The sequence below is a fragment of the Malaclemys terrapin genome, chromosome 11 (genome assembly GCF_027887155.1).
Source record: "Malaclemys terrapin pileata isolate rMalTer1 chromosome 11, rMalTer1.hap1, whole genome shotgun sequence".
Classification (NCBI taxonomy): Eukaryota; Metazoa; Chordata; order Testudines; family Emydidae; genus Malaclemys; species Malaclemys terrapin.
This window is the reverse complement of record NC_071515.1, coordinates 42,293,913-42,314,232: the sequence shown is the minus strand read 5'-3', so window position 1 is coordinate 42,314,232 and position 20,320 is coordinate 42,293,913. Positions and strand designations below refer to the sequence as shown.

The 20,320-nt window shown below is 43.0% G+C and overlaps 2 protein-coding genes and 1 long non-coding RNA gene across 4 annotated transcripts in view; 2 read left to right on the top strand and 1 right to left on the bottom strand.

Annotated features, from left to right (window-relative positions):
* KLHL23 (kelch like family member 23) overlaps positions 1-5,197 on the top strand; it is a 12,660-nt gene extending 7,463 nt beyond the window's left edge. For both annotated transcript variants that reach the window (XM_054043662.1, XM_054043661.1), the window contains one exon: positions 2,982-5,197. In XM_054043662.1, coding sequence (XP_053899637.1) covers positions 2,982-3,292 — 311 coding nt within the window. In that variant the 3' untranslated portion in view covers positions 3,293-5,197. The remainder of the gene's footprint in view (positions 1-2,981) is intronic.
* The window catches only part of LOC128845261 (uncharacterized), a 22,436-nt gene extending 11,938 nt beyond the window's left edge, over positions 1-10,498 (bottom strand). Inside the window, exons 1-2 of the long non-coding RNA XR_008446638.1 lie at positions 10,433-10,498; positions 999-1,216 (exon numbers count right to left, since the gene is read on the bottom strand). This is a non-coding gene — a long non-coding RNA (uncharacterized LOC128845261). The remainder of the gene's footprint in view (positions 1-998; positions 1,217-10,432) is intronic.
* The window catches only part of SSB (small RNA binding exonuclease protection factor La), a 13,428-nt gene continuing 3,024 nt past the window's right edge, over positions 9,917-20,320 (top strand). The window contains exons 1-8 of the mRNA XM_054043663.1: positions 9,917-10,061; positions 16,231-16,305; positions 18,202-18,305; positions 18,477-18,651; positions 18,891-18,998; positions 19,104-19,204; positions 19,425-19,496; positions 19,584-19,626. Of these exons, the coding sequence (XP_053899638.1) occupies positions 16,240-16,305; positions 18,202-18,305; positions 18,477-18,651; positions 18,891-18,998; positions 19,104-19,204; positions 19,425-19,496; positions 19,584-19,626 (669 nt within the window). The 5' untranslated portion in view covers positions 9,917-10,061; positions 16,231-16,239. The remainder of the gene's footprint in view (positions 10,062-16,230; positions 16,306-18,201; positions 18,306-18,476; positions 18,652-18,890; positions 18,999-19,103; positions 19,205-19,424; positions 19,497-19,583; positions 19,627-20,320) is intronic.

Here is a 20,320-nt window from a genome sequence, read left to right as displayed (position 1 = left end):
ACTATCTACACTGACGGGAGGGGCTCTCTCGTCAGCGTAGGTCAGGGGTTGGCAACGTTTGGCACACGGCTCGCCAGGGTAAGCACCCTAGCGAGCCAGACCAGTTTATTTACCTGCTGATGCGGCAGGTTCAGTCGATCGCGGTCCCCACTGGCCGTGATTCGCCGTCCCGGGCCAATGGGGGCGGCGAGAAGCGGCGCGGGCGAGGGATGTGCTGGCCGCGGCTTCCCGCCGCCCCCATTGGCCCGGGACGGTGAACTGCGGCCAGTGGGGGCCACGATCGGCTGAACCTGCCGCGTCAGCAGGTAAATAAACTGGCCCGGCCCGCTAGGGTGCTTACCCTGGCGAGCCGCATGCCAAACGTTGCCGACCCCTGACATAGGTAATCCCCCTCCCTAAGAGGTAGTAGCAAGGTTGATGGAAGAATTCTTCCATTGACCTAGCACTGTCTACACAGGGACTTACATCAACTTAACTATGCTCCTCAGGGGTGTGGATTTTTCACATCTCTGAGCTAAGTAGTTATGTTGACTTAATTTTCTAGTGTAGATCAGGCCTTAGTTCGTTTCAGAAGTGTATTAAGCATATAATTAATATATTGCTATTTTATATTTTACTAAGGAAGGACTATATTATCAATACAGTACACTATTTTCCTAGAAACTCCATCCCCTTTTGGGTATTTGACAAATGTGGTTTACATGGATTGCTGGCTGGCAGAATAGAAAGTCTCAAGCAGATTTTGCTTCAGAATCTACATATTAATTTTAAAAAATAAAGTTTAATTCTAGCTCTGTTGGTTGCAGAGATCATGCACAATGCAACCAACTATTGTCTTGTGTCTGCATAAAGACAGACTGCAACACTAGGGAAATGGAGATTGACAAAAAAGGTAAGAAGATTTTGACTCAGGAACAGGACACAATATATGGAAGGTGTAAACCCTAAGAAGGAAGAGGATGATGCATTTGAATAGAATGAGAAGTAATAACACGTACCTCTTACGTAGCGCCTTTCATCAGTAGATCTCAAAGCATTTCATAAAGGAGGTCAGTATGATTATCCCCATTTTACGGAGGGGGGAACTGAACCACAGAGAGGTGAAGTGAGTTGTCCAAGATCACCCAGTAGGTCAGTAGCGGAGCTTGGAATAGAGTATAGGTATTCTGAGTCCCAGCCTTGTCTTGTGCTCTATCCACTAGGACATACTGCCTCCCTGTAATGTAATGGAATGAAATTAATAATGAGAAATTCTTGACAGTTACATTGATTTTTTGACTGTGGAATAGTTAGAAGTAGTGGAAGCCTCAACATATAGGGCAATCTAATCTAGATTGGATAAAGGACAAGAAAATTAACTGAAGGGAACAATCCTTCCTGGACAGAGATAGAGTAGATTTCCCTCTCTACTTCCTATGTTCAGCTACATAATTTTTTTTAAAAGACCCTCTTTAACCACTGGTTATAATGTATGTTGCTTCTACGATGCCCTTAGTCTTCCTGAGACCAGACACAGCAGAAGTTGTTGCGGTTTTTCAGAACCAGATCTGATCCAAAACCAATTTAAGTCAATGGAGAATTTCCCATTGACGTCAATGGCCTTTTGAAAAAAGACCCCAGTGTGACTGATATTGTAACCAAATGCAGTATTTTTTTGGGACCATAGAGTATTAAGTTTATGAATGTTTTATGTATCATTGTGGGCCAGAGATTGTTTGCAGCTCCATTGAGGGAGGGTTAGTACAGCTCCTGCAGGAATTGAAAACAGTAGGGGATGATTACTAACATGCGGGCAGGGGACTGGACTCGATGACCTCTCGAGGTCCCTTCCAGTCCTAGAATCTATGAATCTATGAATAAACAGTTCCTGTTTGCAAACAGCTCCATAGAAGTACCAGTCCCAATGCATATACTGCTTCAGGCTGGGTTTTCCAGAGACTACAAAATAAAGAAAGGGCTTTTGGTAGAGCTTGAACTGAATTGTGGGGCTTCCTTTTGATTCAGTCCAAAGAAAGACCCAACCCTTGCTGAAGTGTTAAAAGGGACGTTGGCCTACCAGACTCCCAATGTGGAGGATGGGTGATTTCTGAAGTGTGTAGGAGCTTTTATTATTTTTATGCTTTCTCTGTAATGCTTTTTTATCTTAAGAATAAATGTACTTTGCTGAGAAAGTTGTGTGGTAACTTGTAACTCCTGACAATGCACTGTTCACAGCCTTTGGAGAAGAGGCAATATACAGGGGCTGGCCCACAGGCAGACAGGCTTGTAGGGCAGATGTGGGCAAACTATGGCCCGTGGGCCACATCTGGCCCGCGGGACTGTCCTGCCCGTCCCCTGAGCTCCTGGCTGGGGAGCCTAGTCCCCGGCCCCTTCCCCACTATCCCCCTTTCCCCGCAGCTACACCGCTGCGCGGGGCCGCACTCTGGGCTGCCGCTGGGCAGCGTGGGGAGCGCAGCTGGCTCTGGCCAGGTGTCGTGGCTGTGAGCTCCTGCTGCTGGTAAGGGGGTGGGGAGCGGGGGCGTTGGGTAAGGGAGTGGAGGGTTCTGGGGGGCAGTGAGGGAGGAGGGGGTGGTTGGATGGGGCAGAGGTTCCGGGGGGGCGGTCAGGGGATGGGGAACAGGGAGGGTTGGGAGTGGGAGTCCCAGGGGGCCTGTCAGGGGGCAGGGATGTGGATAGGGGTCGGGAGGGCAGTCAGGGGATAGGGAGCAGGGGGGGTTGGATAAGAGGGTGGGATCCTGGGGGGCAGTTAGGGGTAGGGGGTCCTGGGAGGGGGTGGGCAGAGGGCGGTTGGATAGGGGGGTGGGAGTCCCAGGGGGCTGTTAGGGGGCGAGGGTGTGGACCACAGAGGGGGAATACAGATGCAGTTACTCTGAAATTGTGACACAGAGTCTATCATATGTAGCTTCAGTTACACCAACTAGATAGTACTGCTTGTTTGTTTTATTATTCTAAATTAAACTATTTTCCCTTTCTTTCTGAAGAATATGGATTGTGTTCCATTGCCTTACAAAACAAGCTATATCTTGTGGGTGGACAAACCGCAATCACTGACTGCTATGACCTAGAACAAAATGAATGGAGGCAGATGGCGCATACGATGGAAAGGAGGATGGAATGTGGTGCAGTTGTCATGAATGGATGCATCTATGTAACAGGAGGATATTCCTATTCAAAAGGAACATATCTGCAAAGTATTGAGAAATATGATCCTGAGCTTAATAAATGGGAAGTAGTCGGCAGTCTTCCCAGTGCTATGCGTTCACATGGTTGTGTCTGTGTGTACAATGTCTAACACAATCTGAATATTATATGTCTGTTGCAATAGATAAGCAAATACAGTATCTGTACCAGTACAGAATACCTCTTCAGCAATGTATTTAGTACAACCCATCTCTCACATTTAATATAAATCTGTATACAAACCTGTATTTATTAAAATTCACTTCATATAATATAAACGCTATGACAATACTTTTGTATAATTTAATTTTCAAAATAAATTCACCAGTTATTGTTGTCAAAAAGGTTTACAAATCATCTTTACAAAATTACTCCTTATATGTCCACAGGAAGTATATGTAAAAAGACTAATTTGTATTAATTAACCACTGGAGGGAACCATGCTCAAGGTTTTGTCACATTGCTAAGAGGACTAAAAAACAAAAGATTTTGCACTTCTATGGACTACTTGGTTTTCAAGTGAAACATTTAATAATTTGAATGTGGCTATTAACACTTATTGTTTAGTGACTGTCACAAGCTGATTGACTTGTTAGGATATTTTGCTAGTCCGCTTTCAAATCCCCATACAAAACATAGAAGGCGTTTGCCCTAGTGCTCTAGAAGTAAATAATGCTCTATGATACTAAAGATTCAAGTTTGAGACATGTGTTCATTCCTTTATTCCTGTATTGAAAAGGCACTTAGGGAGCAATGGGAGAGGGCCTCACATTGCTCCACAATGACCTCCTCTCAAGCTGATTCAGGAATATTGTTGATTGACTCCAGATAATGCTATATCCTTGATTGCAGGATTGGTTAAGATACATGTATTTTAGAGTGGAAAAGACTGGCAGGGATTCTAATGGACCCTTTGAGGTACAAACACCTCTGGTACAGACTAGAAAAACAGAATTATATTTTATATAATTGTTTTCACACCAGGATCTCCAAAAGCACTAAACATGATTTAGTGAGTGAGGCAAACACAGCAGCCACAGGAACTCAGCAAAAAGTTTAGAGATAGAATACTGATCAGGACACTAGATTTATCCATTACTCCTTTCAGAAGTGTGATCTGGGATCTTTAACTTCTGCCTGGAGAGCTGTCTGAGATGAGCAGAAAAAAGATCATTTTAACTATCCAATATTGCATTGTGATCCCTACAATGCAGCAAGGTAGTTTCAACACAGCATAAGGTACTGGTACAATCCACATGAAAGATTTGAACGTATGACCTTCTGACTCAGACATCATCAGTCTTCTTACAAATGTTTTGAGGTATAAAATGTGCCCTGTCACATTCAGGGAGCATATACAAGATGTAACGTTTGTTAAATTGCATTTGGTTGACTGTTGATCATTTCTTCAGAGGTTTTTATGGTGTACTGTTACTTTTAACATGGGGAGTTTAATTTTGCGTCTTTTTCCCTGTCATGCACCCAGATGTCATGATAATAATGTATACAATAATTTAAATAATATATACAATAATTTAAATAAATATACACCTACCTCACAGGGTAATTATTATACTCTCTTTTGTTTTCTTTTTAAGTATCACCACTGTAGTATCTGGACATGTTTAAATAGGCATTGATGATATGAGATAGATTGAGAGTAAAAGGTAGAAAAATATTCTCCTTATTTACAAAAAATTGTAAGTATATTCTAGGAGATTTCAGAGCATATATGCCGCAAATTTGTAATTTTCCCTCTAATCTGTAAAAATTTTGAATTCTTTTTTTTTGCTACCCTCTTATATCATCCTACTCTGTTTATTGCATTAAGCACTAGTAAGCATATTGCACTAAACTCTGAGTTTCAATTTAAAACAGTAGATTTATTTACTTTTGTCTTGGTGTTCGCAAACTTCCCATTCTGAGGCTCATGTGCATGTAGGGAATTGTGAGCTATGCTTATTTAAAGTCTGGTGGAAAGCTATTGAATGATTTTAATATAGTTTGCTTAAAGAAAATAAAATATAAAGAACCCTTGACAACTGAACTGTGTAGTGCTTTTGAATGGGGTTGCTAAACAGGTTAGTACAAAGTGGAGTGAAAGGCAAAGACATTAGAAAAAGCTTACGGATGAGGAGACATAAATCTGCGATGAGTTCATTTCTGCCCCCCATTTTCTTCTCTCCTTCTATTTGGAATTATTCTCTAAGAATATTTTTTAAAAAGTTAAATGAAAGATTAAAGAGCAATATTACTACACATAAAGCAGGATCACAGGATGACTAGCTCCAGTAAATGAAGCAGGACAGCCCTTTGTGCCAGATAAAGTGCTCCCAATTTGGACAATTAAGAGGGTAGACTGGAGTAGCACCTGAGGCTTATAAAAGATCAGGGCGGTTCAGCAGCAGAACAAGACCCAGTGAGGGAAATGGAGCTTAAGGAGTCAGAATGGAGTGGTTTACTTAAGGGCAGGTGAGAGGAGGGGAGCTGTAAGTCATCAGTGTCTTTGCAGAAGGTGTTTCTTGGGGGGAAGGTAGGAGAGCAGTAAGAGGGTTTTGCTGGCTAGTATCCCCGAGTCAGAGAACTAGATGAGAGGGTTGAATGCCAGAAAGCAGCAGGGGGAGTTGCCTGCTGGCTCTATGCTGGAGACTGAAGGCAGTGAAGGAGTTCATCAGCTCACCTCTCCAGAGCTGGACCCAGAGGAACTGTGAGAAGGCCAGGGGGAGTGAGATACTCCTCTGGCAATGATGCTCCCAGCACAGAGGATGTGGGGGTTTCTGCTAGGATAAGTGGGGTGGTACTTCAGGTGGAAGTGCTGGGATGACTGTCCTTGTACAAGGATAGGAGAAGATTGTGCTGGGGTGTGGTGTAAGATGCCAGGGCTGTATGTTTCATGTGCTGTTTGGACTATGGTGGGGGAATTCTGGACTATCAAAAGGCTGATTAGAGCCGTTTTTTCAGTCCCCCAATGCAACAGACTTCATAGGTTTTAATATTAATCTGAGAGCCATTACACCACTAAAACAGAAACAAGACTTCAGACTATTCTTTTGATATATATGTACAATCAGAAGAAATTTCTGTGGTTAAAAAATACCTGTTATGTACAAGACTAGTTTAGAAGGTTGTTTGCACCATTTTTTGTTTAATGGAAACAAAAATTCAAACATCCGAAAGCCTTTGATACTGTATAAACCATTAATGAAGAAGGTAGGTGTTAAAACTTCTGACAGAGCCTGCTAATGTTACTGGTAAACCCCCTGTTACAGAGCTTGGAGAATAGTCAGATAAGTTTCTCTAAGAGAAGAGCTGTGCGTGATCATGATATAGGGCAATCAACAATACAGTGATGTTAATTATAGACCGGATACACAAAGGGACTTTAGTGCCATGACTTTCAATGTTGCACTGCCTAGAAAAATCACAGGAACAACACCGCACTCCACAAAGCTTGAGTTAGGTACTTAAGCTCCTTCTATAATAAATGGGGGGAGAGAGGTGCCTTTTAGACTGTAAGGTGCGCAGCGTAGACATAGCCCTATTGTGAGGCAGTAGCATAAAATCAGGTAGGCAATAGGTGCCTAAAGTGAGGCTGCAGTGTGCATGCCCTGAAGGAAAAACTTACCTAATGAAGCGGTTTAGACCGTAGCTGAGCAGTTTTGTGGACTGCAGTAGTACCTAAAAGCAGAACTTCTCCACGTAGGCACTGTTGTGGATGGTAACCAAAGTGCCTAAGTAACAGTTTATATATAGATTTCCTTTCCTTACCCTTTCAATTATAGGTAGCCCCTAAAATAGCTAACACTAGTAGGTACATTTTCAGCTAGAGATGTGATTTTTTTTTTAACTTGACAGTATCTATTAAAACTCATTAGATCACGTCTGTGCAAGCAAAGTGGGACCAGAGATCAACCATTTATTTTTATTCTATTAGAACAGTCAACTGTGCTTTGCTTTAGAATCATAGAAATGTAAGGCTTGAAGGGACATTGAGAAGACATCCAGTCCATCCCCCCATGCTGCAACAGGACCAAATGAAACTAGACCATTCATGACAGGCATTCATTTAACTTGTTCTTAAAAACCTTGTTTGATAGGGATTCCTTTGGAAGCCTATTCCAGAGTTTAATTACCCTTATAGTTAGAAAGTTTTTCCTAAATCTAACCTAAATTTCCCTTGCTGCAGATTAAGCCTATAACTACTTATCATACATGCAGCTGAGGTGCAGAACAACTGATTGCTGCCCTCTCTATAACAGCCCTTAATATATTTGAAAAGGAAGTCCATTTGTAGTAAGTATCAGAGGGGTAGCCGTGTTAGTCTGAATCTGTGAAAAGCAACAGAGGGTCCTGTGGCACCTTTGAGACTAACAAAAGTACTGGGAGCATAAGCTTTCGTGGGTAAGAACCTCACTTCTTCAGATGCAAGTCTTGCACTTAACATTGGCCTTCAGTTTGTAGTCTGTGGTATCCCTTGCTTAAATAGAAAGTAGGGTGACCAGATCACTGACGTGAAATATCGGGACGTGGGGGGTGGGGCGGAGCAAAAAACAACAAAACAAAAAAACCACCAAAAAAAAAAGTATGTTTTGCCGGCTGCCGCAGGCCAGGTAAAAAAAAGCATGCTTTGCCGGCTGCCACAGGCCAGGTAAGGAGCTGAGTTACGCCCTCCCCCTGGCTCCTCAGCTGAGCGGCGTTCCTCCTCCCTCCCAGGCTTGCAGCTGTAATTACCGGCTCGAGCCTGGAGGGAGGGGTGGTGGCTGGCTTGCCGTTCATGGAGCTGGAAGCACCAGGCAGGCAGATAGGCAAGGGGGCTGCTCCCCCAGGAGGGAGACGGGGGGGGCTCAGCTGAGGAGCCAGGACGAGGGGGGACTCGGCTCCTTACCACTCCCCTACAGGGGCGAGGACCGGCCGGGGTCCACCCCGAGCCGATAACCTTTACATGGCCACTCGTGCACCCCGAGCCACTCTCCCCCGTCGCTGCCAAGGTCCGGAGCCCCCCCCCCGTCTCCCTCCTGGGGGAGCAGCCCCCTTGCCCGCCCGTACTCACCAGCTCCAGGAACTGGAAACTGGCCACCACCCCCTCCCTCCCAGGCTTGCCACCATTACAGTGGCAAGCCTGGGAGGGAGGAGGAATGCCACGTGCTTGGGGAAGAGGCAGGGATTTGGGGAGGGAGTCAATGGGGGAAGGAGGGGGTGGAGTCGGGGTGGGGCGAGAGCCCTTCTAGGAGGGCAAAATTGCTTGTTTGTCCAGTGTCCCGACTGCACATCGGTCGGGACGCGGGACAAACAAGCAAATATTGGGACAGCCCCAATAAAATCGGGACGTCTGGTCACCCTAATAGAAAGTATGATGCCATAGCCATGTTTGTTCCCATGAACTGTGTTGTGTCTCCAGCATTCTTAACAGCCTCATTGGTGTTGTCCTTGGTCAGTGGAGACTCAGAGTTCAGAGGTGCTTTCACATGAGTTCACCTCCCAGGTGGGGGACAAGAAGGCATCTTGCTCATTCCTCCAGCTGCTCACTGTTCACTCTGGCCACTGTTGTTTGTTGTGTCACTGTTCACTCCATCGTTCTGTTGCCAATGGCCCTGTGTTGTCATCTTCTGCTGCCACCTGCTACTGTGACCTCTGCTAGTTGGTCTCTTGAGGTTCCACCCAGCTCTCGGTGATTTCAGCTGAGCTCTGAGTGAGGGAACCTCACTGCTAGAGCAGACGGGGCCATCTCTTCCACAGAAACACTGTCCCACAGCAGGTCTAAGCACTTAGACCTGATTATCAGTGATTTCAGCTGTAGTGGTCACTTAACAAAACAAAAGACTATCTATAGGGCCTAATCAGCTCTGTCTTTAAACAATGGAGGGGGCAGGTCAAATAGTACTTGTGAATCAGGCATACCATCAAGCAAAACACCTGTCCCCACGCTTTCTCTTGATGCCCTCCAACAGCACAGGCTAAGTACAGTTCTACTGCCCTTTACTCATACAATAACATTTAATCCCCCCCCCCCCCCCGAGTGATTTGTAACCCAATCCCAGCCAAAATCTATCACTTGGGCAACACAGCTGTTTGCTGGATACCTAGGTAGATTAGGTGTGAATGTAAATACAATCTGGTCCTAAAGCCTTCCCCCCCAGCCCATCACTAGCTGTCAAAGAGAGCTCATTTAAACTTTGCTTACAAATCATAATTTGAAATTACTGGATTAGCCAACATCACCGAACTGAATGCACTGACATTGTCATAAAAAACAACAGCTGTATAAGGAAGCTAGTCTGTGTTAATACTGTTCAAATGTATTATACTTTTTCACATACATGTATTTTATCATACACGGTGTATGCTTTTACAGTGTGTATTAATGTTTCAATTTCCATTCAAATTCTCAAACAATCACTACATTGGCAACACTGCATGCAGCTAGTTCACAAAACTGGGGTGGGGTGTTGGGGAAATGCAGGGAAGGTGGGGAAACCCCTGGTGTGGAGGATGGAGCTTCCCTAGCGGGGGCGCAGCGGGTTCAGGCACCAGCCGGCAGTCGCTGTCTCGGAGCCCGGGCGATGAAGGGCCCCCAGGCGCCTGGAATCAGCCTCGCTGACTGTACGACAGGAGCCCAGCGGACCTCGGCTCGGCGGCGGCGCACTCGGGAGCCGCGCCTCCTTCCCTTCCCGTCCTGCACCGCGCCGCGCCTCCGGAGCCCCACGTGGGGCGGGGTGGGGCGGGGCCTGGGAGCTGCACGCTCGCGGGGGATGCTGGGGTTGCCCAGACTAGCGCCGAGCGCGCAACGCAGCTTTTAAAGGCGGAGGGCGGGGCCTGCGGAGCGGCGGCGGCACTGGAGGTTCGAGCGCGTGCGGTGCTGCCCTCGCTGGGACTCACAGCAGGTCTGTGTCGCGCGATGGGGGCCTGGAGCTACCTTCCCCCCCCACCCCGGGCTCGCCGCCCCCGGTGCTATGCGTAGCCCAGAGTCTCCCCCAGCCCGGGCCGCTACCAGCCCCACGTGCGGAGACCCCGGGGGAGGTGGCTGGGGCTGCTCCTCCGCCGGTGCGGCCTGGCGGGTCCCCGGGGCTCTGAGTTTTCGATCTCCGGCCCATGCGGCTCGCTGCGCCGGCGTCTGCCCCGAGCCCGGGCTAGTGGGGCCTGGGCCGCTGGTGGCTGTTTGCACAGCGCTCCGCGGGCGGCAGCTGCGACGGGCCTGGGCTGCGCTAGAGACGTAACCGTGTCTAAACCGGCTTGCGAACAAACGGCACTTTACCGGGGCTGGTAGTCCTGGCTGTGCAAATACCGAGCGGGAGCGTGACGTCAGTTCCGCGCAGCGCGGAACTGGTGCCGGGCGTGCCCCCAGGTAAAGCGCTGGGGCTGTCCGGCGCTATTGGGTTTCGGGGAGAACCATCTTCGAGACCCCTGTGTTAGCCTAGCACCTAGGGCTGTGTTGGGGGAGCCCTGCTGCTGTTAGTAGACTGGTCACCACGAGAGAGCTTTAACTATGTTGTTTAACGTTGGTCAGTATAGGTTCAGGTCTAAACCACCTGGTGGCTGACACCCCAATGACTACGGCTAACTTCTGCACCAGTGCTCCTGCCATATTGCCTCTAGTGGAGCTGTACTGATCATAGCAAGGGTAGGAAGCTTTAAGGAGCACTGGGTCATGTGTTTGAACATGATTGCCCTTGTAGTGTAGATAATTTAAACTAAGTACTAAGGTTAATATGTCTGTATTAGTGCTTATAATGCAAACAAGCATCAGAGATGATGTTCACTTTGACTCTTCATTTATTACCCTGATGTTAGTATTTCATATGGCAGCCTGTGATTAATAATGCTACTGGATCTCAATCTCATGTCCTGTATGCTCTGGGAGTAAATGTATTAGCCTGAGCCATTTTAGAAAGCAGTTAATGCTAACACTCTAACAATGGTGTATGCTGACTCAGGCCTGGTCTACACTGGGGGGGGGGAAGAACCGATCTAAATTAAAGACAGGTTTCAGAGTAGGAGCCGTGTTAGTCTGTATCCGCAGAAAGAACAGGAGTACTTGTGGCACCTTAGAGACTAACAAATTTATTAGAGCATAAGCTTTCGTGGACTACAGCCCACTTCTCCGAGTGTTCTTTTTGATCTAAATTAAGCAACTTGGACCTACTCACTGCGGTGTCTTCACTGTGGTGAGTCAACTGTAGTTGTTCCACCGTCGAGTCCGCCTGCACCTCTCTCGGTGGTGGAGTACAGGAGTTGATGGGAGAGCGCTCGGGGGTCGATCGCTGCCTGCCAATCCGGCGGGTAGTGTAGAGTAAAATTAGGCCTCTGTCTAGCAACTGGTTGGTTAGTAATAGTTTTTCAATATGGGTGGGCTAGTCTACTCTAGGGAGGGAAACTGTTAATTGAATCCCTTCCATGCCAACAGCTTCATCAGTAGTGTGGATGGGACCTAAGTGCATTGACTGTAACCAATCACATTAGCTATAGTATACAATATGGCCTGTGAGAGGTGAGCCTGCTAGGCAGGGATGAGTGGACAACAAAGAATTTTTAACATCTTGGATAATATAAATCAGGGTTTGTCTAAACCAGGAAGCTTTACTACTTGAACTATATCAGTATATCTTAAAGCAGCAGCCCCTGACCCCTTTTAGTCTGGCCACAGGTATTCAAGTGATTATACTGGTTTGGGAACTGAAATAAACTGCATGGTACAATGCACTCTTATCCTAGTAAAATGTAAGTATAGACCATCCCTTACTAACACTAATCAGCTGTCATGTAGCTTTATGCTGTCATGGCTGACCATAGGATTTTTTCCTCTGACCTGAATCATTTATTGACATGACGACATTGAGTTTGCTATCAGAATTGTTTTAGTACAAAACCATTGGCAGCTTGCCCATATAAAAGGCTCTATCCTGTTTCTAATCAGAATCTGTCCAAATGTGCATATCAAGTCTGCATATTAAATTCTGTATGAAGCCTTAATGTGAACTTGTTGCTCATGCACCATTTTCAAGTGTAAACTGAAAAGGTAATCAAGGAACACCAACTCATTTTTGATGGTGGTAAAAGTAGCTATCTTAACACAAGGTGGTCTACAGACTCAAGATTTTAAAAAAGTGCAGCTGAATGAAAGAATATGGCGTAAACTAAACAGAAGGATTAATAAAGGTTTGGCCTGTACTTAAGTCAGCATAGCTACATTGGTCATGGCATAGTTATGCCAACCTAACCCCCAGTGTAGACACTGCTATATCGATGGAAGAATGCTTCAGTTGATGCATCAACCATCATTCAGGGAGGTGATGTTTCCTTTTCTTTGGTGTAGATGCATCTGTGCTAAAGATATATGCTGGCATAGTTATGCCTGTTTAGTCTCCAGAGATTCCTAATGGAATCTCAAATTTTGAGATCAGCATGTTTTAACTAACATAGTGGAGTATCATATTAGTTACTCCTGTGACAGAAGTAGCATGCAGCCAGTGCATTCTGTGGCCAGGGAAATCATAGCTGAGGAGCTAGAGACAGCGGAGGGGCAAAATTGGGCTGTAGTACGCAGAGGAATTTGTTAAAAAAAAAAAAAAAAAAAAACATGGAAATTAAATAACTCTGTTAAGGAGTAACATAACTGGGGTAAGATTGCCAGGTGCTACCTCAGCCATTCTTCACATTCTGAAAAGGCATAACTTAACTCTTTCTTCTTCTTGTGCCATCTCCACAACATAATCTTAACTCTCTCCTCTTTGTGTGATGTCTTCCCACCAATAACACACCCATTAATATGCTACCCTTACACATTCTCAGAGAAGAGACCTTAAGGTCAGAAAGGACCATCATGATCATCTAGGCTGACCTCCTGTCCATTGCAGGCTACAGAACCTCATCCACCCACTCCTAAGTAAGGCCATAACTTCTGAGTTACTGAAGTCCTTAAATCTTGATTTAAAGACTTCAGGCTACAGAGAAACCATCATTTACTCTAGTTCAAATCATCAAGTGCCCTGTTCCCCAAATTGCAGAGGAAGGCACTCTCCCCCCCCGGCCTCTGGCAATCTGACCTAGGGAAAATTCCTTCTGGATGCCAAATATAGTGATTAGTTAAGCGTGTGGGTGGGACCAACCAGACAGACATCTGGGAAAGAATTATTTGTAGTAACTCAGAGCCCTCCCTATCTAGTATCCTATCCAGCTGGTGGGATATTTGCTAATAACAATTACTGAGAGGTCATATGCTATTGTAGGTAATCTCATCATTTCCCCTCCATACATTTATCAAGCTCAGTCTTAAAATGAGTTAAGTTTTTTGCCCCCGCTACTCCCCTTGGAAGGTTTTCTGAATTTCACTCCTCTGATGGTTAGAAGCCTTCATCTAATTTCAAGCCTAAACTTGTTGATGGACAGTTTCTATCCATTTGTTCCTGTGCCAACATTGGCCCTTAACTTAAATAACTCCTCTCCCTCCCTGGTATTTATCTCTCTGATTTATTTATAGAGAGCAATCAGATCTTCCCTCATCCTTTGTTTTGTTAAGCTAAACAAGCTGAGCTCCTTAAGACTCCTCTCATAAGGTAGGTTCTCCAATCATCTGATCAGCCTAGTAGCCCTTCTCTGCACCTGTTCCAGTTTGAATTCACATTTCTTAAACATGGGAGACCAGAATTGCACACAGTATTCCAGATAGTCTCACCAGTGCCTTGTATAATGGTAATAACACTTCCTATCTCTATTGCATATATCTTGCCTGAGGGAGGCATCCTAGGATTGCATGAGCCTTTTTCACAGCATGTTTGGTGGCTCATAGTACTGTAATGACCAATATACCAAGGTTTTCTTCTCTTCTCTTTGCTTTCAACCATTACATTCCCAGCTTACTTTAAAAATGTTTTAGTTGCAAAGTGCATGACTTTGCACTATTAAATTTCATCCCATTTCTATAACTCCAGTTTCAAGTATCCAAGGGGTAGCCGTGTTAGTCTGAATCTGTAAAAAGCAACAGAGGGTCCTGTGGCACCTTTGAGACTAACAGAAGTATTGGGAGCATAAGCTTTCGTGGGTAAGAACCTCACTTCTTGCATCTGAAGAAGTGAGGTTCTTACCCACGAAAGCTTATGCTCCCAATACTTCTGTTAGTCTCAAAGGTGCCACAGGACCCTCTGTTGCTTTTTCCAGTTTCAAGGTCATCCAAATCTAGGCTATTCTGGTTCTCTCTGTATTGGCAACAAATCTCAATTTTCTATCGTCTGTAAATTTTATTAGCACACTCCCACTTTTTGTGCCAAGGTTATTAATGAAAATGTTCAATAAGATTGGTCCCAAGACTGATCCTTGAGGAACTCTACTAGTAATCCCCCTCCAGCCTGACAATTCACCTATCAGCATGACCCATTGTAGTTTCCCCTTTAATCTGTTCTTTATCCACCTTTCAATTCTCAAATTGAAGATGTGGATTAATATAACTAATTTTCCATGTGTAACTATTAAATGCTTTACTGATGTACAGGAAGACTCTCTCTACTGCATTTTCTTTGTATAGAAAATCTGTTATCTTCTCAAGAAAAGAGATCAGGTTGATCTGGCATATCTACCGTTTGCAAAACTGTACTGTATTTTATCCCAATTACTGTTTACTTCTGTCCTTAACTACTCTCTCTTTTAAAAATTGTTCTAAGACCTTGCATACAATTGAGGTGAAACTAATGGGCCTGTAGTTTCCCAGATTACTTGCCCACCTCTCTCCTTCTTAAATATAGGTACTGTATTTTTGCAAGTCTCCAGTCATAAGGTTTGATCTCCATGTTTACGGATTCATTAAAAATCATTGCTATTGGGCTTGCAATTTCATGTGCCAATTCATTTGATCTTTTTGGATGGAGATTATATGGGCCTCTTGACTTGGTCCCATTAAACTGTTTGAATTTGGCTTCCACCTTGGAAGTGGTAATTTTCACTTCCATATCCTTGTTCCCGTTCAGCATCCTGCCATTATCCCAGATCTCATTACCCTTATTAAAAACTGAGGCAAAGTATTTTTTTAGGTGTAGTGTTTAGTTGCATTCTCACTGCATTACTAGCTCCAGTGCCCGCAGCTTGAGCTTTCAACCCATAACCCTGACAACAAGTCAGCCAGCTGGAGTTTAAAGCAGCACTTGAGCTAGAAGTTTGCGGGGATGCAAATTGGGTTAAGGGCAACACTTGAGTTATACCTTGAGCAAACAATACAATAAAGACAAGCCCTCCTAGGGGAGAACAGACCTCTTTCTATAGGGAGCACCAGAAGAGGCTGGGTTTCTACTGTGTGGTGCTCTGATGCTTCTGCTTCCTCTTCAGTGTAGTAAATGACCAGCTTCTTTCAAACTGGAAGATGAGGCAGGGTTAGGATTGTAAATAACTTCATCGTACTCCTTAAAAGGTAGTCTAAACCACTGTTTCTCAAATGCAGCCACATGTGACCATCAAGGTTTTTTCTTGAGGCCACAACCTCCTGGGTGAGACTGGATTTTATTAGAATTTGTGTCAACATGATGGCATCAGATTTCCCAAGATGAAGTTTGCTAAGCACTAGATGGCTAAATGCCTAAATCACTGTTGTATGCAGTATAGTTGTAGCTCTATCGGTCCCAGGATATTAGAGAGACAAGATGGGTGAGGTATTATATTTTATTGGACTAACTTCTTTTGGTAAGAGACGCAAGCTTTTGAGCCACACACAGCTCTTCTTCAAACCTGAAGGTATTACCTCACCCACCTCGTTTCTCTAAATCACTGTTGGAAAGAAGTGAAATTGCTTTGCTTTTTTTACAGCGGTTAATGCTGCATGTTGATTTGATACTTTTAAGTCTCATATGCATTTTATTTATCGTGCATTCTGACTAACTCCTAATTAAGGTTCTGAGTTCATGTTCTAAGTTGATTGGATGTCTTAAATGTATAAAGAATTTGTCAATTTTATTTTATATGTTCTGGCTGTAGCCCAAAATTAGGGATTTCATTTAATGAACTTCTAGACTTACAAAGTTTATGGTGATGCAACAATACTAAGTAATACCAAACTCCGGTTTGTGAATACAGGTAGCCAAAATGGCTGAAAATGGAGAGGGCGAAAATATGTCTAACCTGGAAAACAAAATCTGTCAGCAAATTGAGGTATGTTTATTTTAACACTAAATCACTTTCTCTCATTAGGTAAATTGTTAATCTGGCTAGGTATTCTAAACAAAAATGCTAAACCTAGTATTTAAACTTCAGTCTTCTAAACCGGTTCTAGAAATGCTTGTCCATGGTTCCATGACAGTGTTCATTCTGTGCATTTACTAACAACTTAAATACTAGTCACCTTACAAACTGGCAAGTTTATGGACTGTTAAACAAACCAAAATATTAACTTAACTTATTGCAACTCTGAGAGTCATTCACTATGCATGCAAATAGAGAGAGGTGTATTTAATGTTACAATCTGAGCAAGGTTGTGAAGATGGCAGCTTACTACATTTAAGTTCTTCAATGTCTTAATTTTTAGCTGCTGTGGTGATATCCTATACCAGTGGCTCTCAACCTTTCCAGACTACTGTACCCCTTTCAGGGGTCTGATTTATCTTGTGTACCCCGAACTTTCACCTCACTTGAAAACTACTTGCTTACAAAACCAGACGTAAAAATACAAAAGTGTCACAGCAAACTACTACTGAAAAATTGCTTGCTTATTTTACCATACAATTATAAAATAAATCAATTGGAATATAAATATTGTACTTGCATTTCAGTGTATAGTACTTAGAGCAGTATAATCAAGTCATTGTATGAAATTTTAGTTTGTACTGACTTTAGTGCTTTTTCTGTAGCCTGATGTAAAACTAGGCAAATATCTAGATGAGTTGATGTACCTCTTGGAAGACCTCTGCGTACCCCCCAGGGGTACATGTACCCTTGGTTGAGAACTACTGTTCTATACTACCCCTGCAATCCTGTTTTATTATTGGAAAAAATACATTTGAATTACTGACTGAAGAAGACTTGGACATAAGACATCAACTATCTTTATACCTCCTCATCACAAGATGTAAAGGTCTAAAAACTAAGTTTGAAAGTAGTAGACATAATAGATTAGTAGAAGTGTCCTTGTAGTGCTTTCTTAATCCACCCGTATATTAGTAATACTGGAAGTGCTGTGAAATTCAGAGTAAATGCTGGGGTGGAGGGAGAACTGCCATAATTAAAATAAGAAACCAACAGTGTTAATGTAACAATAGTAGGTTAAATTCATATAGAAGTATAACTCGATTGATTTGTTTAATATATGCACAATGTAATTGATGCTGGTATAGAGTGATAAAATGAAATATTTCCATGTTGACTCTTGCAGCATAAAATGTTTGTTTGACATTTGGATTATGACTCGTAGCAAGAGACTGTCCTTACAAACCACTCTGCTGGCTAATTCAAAGCAGGCCAGACAAATTCTTGAAGGAGCAGACCATTCTGTGGATTGTTGAACTGGGTCCAATTGAAATGGGAATGGTAGTAAAACTGGCAAAACAGAACCTCCAAAATAAAAGCTAGTTAGAAGCTTCCTGAATGAGATATGAGTGTAGTATAGATGGTATCGTACTAGGACAAATGCTACATTTCATTTGTGTGGGTGGTTTTTTTTTCTTTAACTAAAAGCCACTAGGATACCAATTTTGACTAGTAATCAAACTAATTTGATCAGGTTGATGTCTAAATGATATAGGAACAAAAGTCTCCATGTATTTGCTCAGCTAAGGCCATAGACTTTGTGTCTGCAACTCTTTACTACTGTCCCACTAGACAAGATCACTCTTCAGATGGTCAGCCACCTGCAGTTAGATTTGGAGGTTAAATGGAGAATTTAGAAATTCTGAAGTTAAAGATATCTTTAACTCCGTTATGCAGATAACTCCTATGATATTGGTGTAAAGGGGCAGGGCAAACTTCCATTGGCTAGTTCATTACTGCATCAAGTCTCCATCAAATTCTCTTATGCTTCAACAGTCTAGGACAAATCTATCTTTATTTTTGCAGTACTATTTTGGTGATCACAATCTACCAAGAGACAAGTTCCTAAAGGAGCAGGTGAAACTGGATGATGGCTGGGTGCCTTTAGAAATAATGATCAAATTCAACAGGTAAAACAAAGTGCAAGTAACCTTTTGTGGCTGGGTGCCTTCCAAATAACCATATTGTCTGAATTAGGGGCCACATGTCCTCACTCTGTATGTATAACTCAAATCATAATTGAGTAATGCTGGGGATGGGGTATGTGGCCCTGTTTGATATACTGTGTTCTTTCTCCATAGGTTAAGCAGTCTCTCAAAAGACTTCAATGTTATAGTAGAAGCACTGAGAAAATCTAAAGCTGGACTTATGGAAATAAGTGAAGACAAAACTAAAATCAGAAGATCTCCAAGTAAACCCCTCCCTGAAGTGAATGATCAGTATAAAAATGCAATTAAAAACAGATCTGTATATATTGTAAGCTTTCATACTCTACTGCATTACTTTCAGTTTATTACTTAAAAAGCATTAACCCAAATTAAATTCTGATTCTATTGCTTAGTTTTATTTTAATATAAAACAAGGTGTGGCATAAGTTTTAAGTAACTGATTTATATTTTTCAGTTACCATACCGGTTTGTAATGATACTTTCTTTAATTGGAATGTCATAGGTTCTGTTTCATGTAATTATTGGAAGTTCAATATTACTTTGCAGAAAGGCTTTCCAACAGATGCAACACTTGATGATATCAAAGAATGGCTAGAAGGTAAAGGCTCAGTAGAAAACATTCAAATGAGGAGAACACTGAGTAAAACATTCAAGGTAATTGTATATCACCATAACTGATGCTTTGCTAGCTATGAAAAACAGGCTACTAGAGAACATTCCATTAATCTATTTAATTCTTAATATTTCCCAATTCAATAGGGATCAATTTTTGCAGTATTTGATAGTGTTGAATCTGCTAAGAAGTTCACAGAGATTCCAAACCAAAAGTACAAAGAGACAGAGCTGATTGTGCTTTTCAAGTAAGTCAACTTCGCTTATGTTTGAACAGATGCCTGCATTGCCATACAGGTCTCCAATACTGCTTGATTTGTGCAGGCTTTGCTGTTCCTTTGGAATAGTTTCTAATTATAAAGATGTTCTAGGGCTAGAAATTTCTTTGGCTACTACCATCTTCTCTTTTAATAAAATAAAGGCTTTTTTTAATAGGCTGCATTAACTTAATTTATACCTCTATTGAAGGGAGGAGTACTTTGCAAAGAAGAATGAAGAGAGGAAACAAAACAAAGTAGAGGCTAAAGCAAAGGCAAAACAGTAAGCTAGGCTCTTGTTTAATTAATGAAGCACCTTGCCTTATTTAGTTAATTATATTCTAACCAACTGTGATCTGAACTTTTACAGGGAGAAAGAAGAAAAACAGAAGCAAGCAGAAGATGCTGAAATGGTATGTACCTCTTGAATGGTCTGGAAGGATAGAATAAACAAGGTCACAATGAATCTGCTTTGGTAATTGTCAAGTATGTTTTGATACTGTGTGCTTTCATAGACCTGATAAGTACTAAAGCTACTTCTGCCCTACTGTGTTTTTGTATTAACCCTGTGTTCTAACATAGTTATAGGAGGGTGCCAAACATTGCCCAAAATGTCAACACTCAGCTTGGAGCACCACTCTACCTCCATAATCAAATCTGACCTCCCACCCAGAAGCACATCATATTTTTTCTTAAGGCCTAATTTTATCAATTTATTACAAGATGTTAATTTGCTTTCTACTGTGTAGAACAAATGTCACTGTACATGATTCCATAATTAGCACTGAATGGCTGGGTAATATCCCATATATGAAGAAACAAGATGGGTGGCAGGGATGAGCACTTTTAGTGGTACTGACCATCTAAGTGCATAGGTTCACAAACTGGGGTTGCAGCCCACAGGGCTAGTGGCACATGGGTGTCAAGGGTTGTGAATATCCTATGGAGAGTCAGGAAAAGGGGGTTACAAAACTTTGTGACATTGCTTTTTTTCCAGTCTTTTCAAGACTGACAATGCCATGCAAGACTTCTAGGAACTTTTTTGTGCTCGGAGGTGCTTTGGTGTAAAAGTATGAGAGATTTTGTCTACTAGCAATACAACTGAAT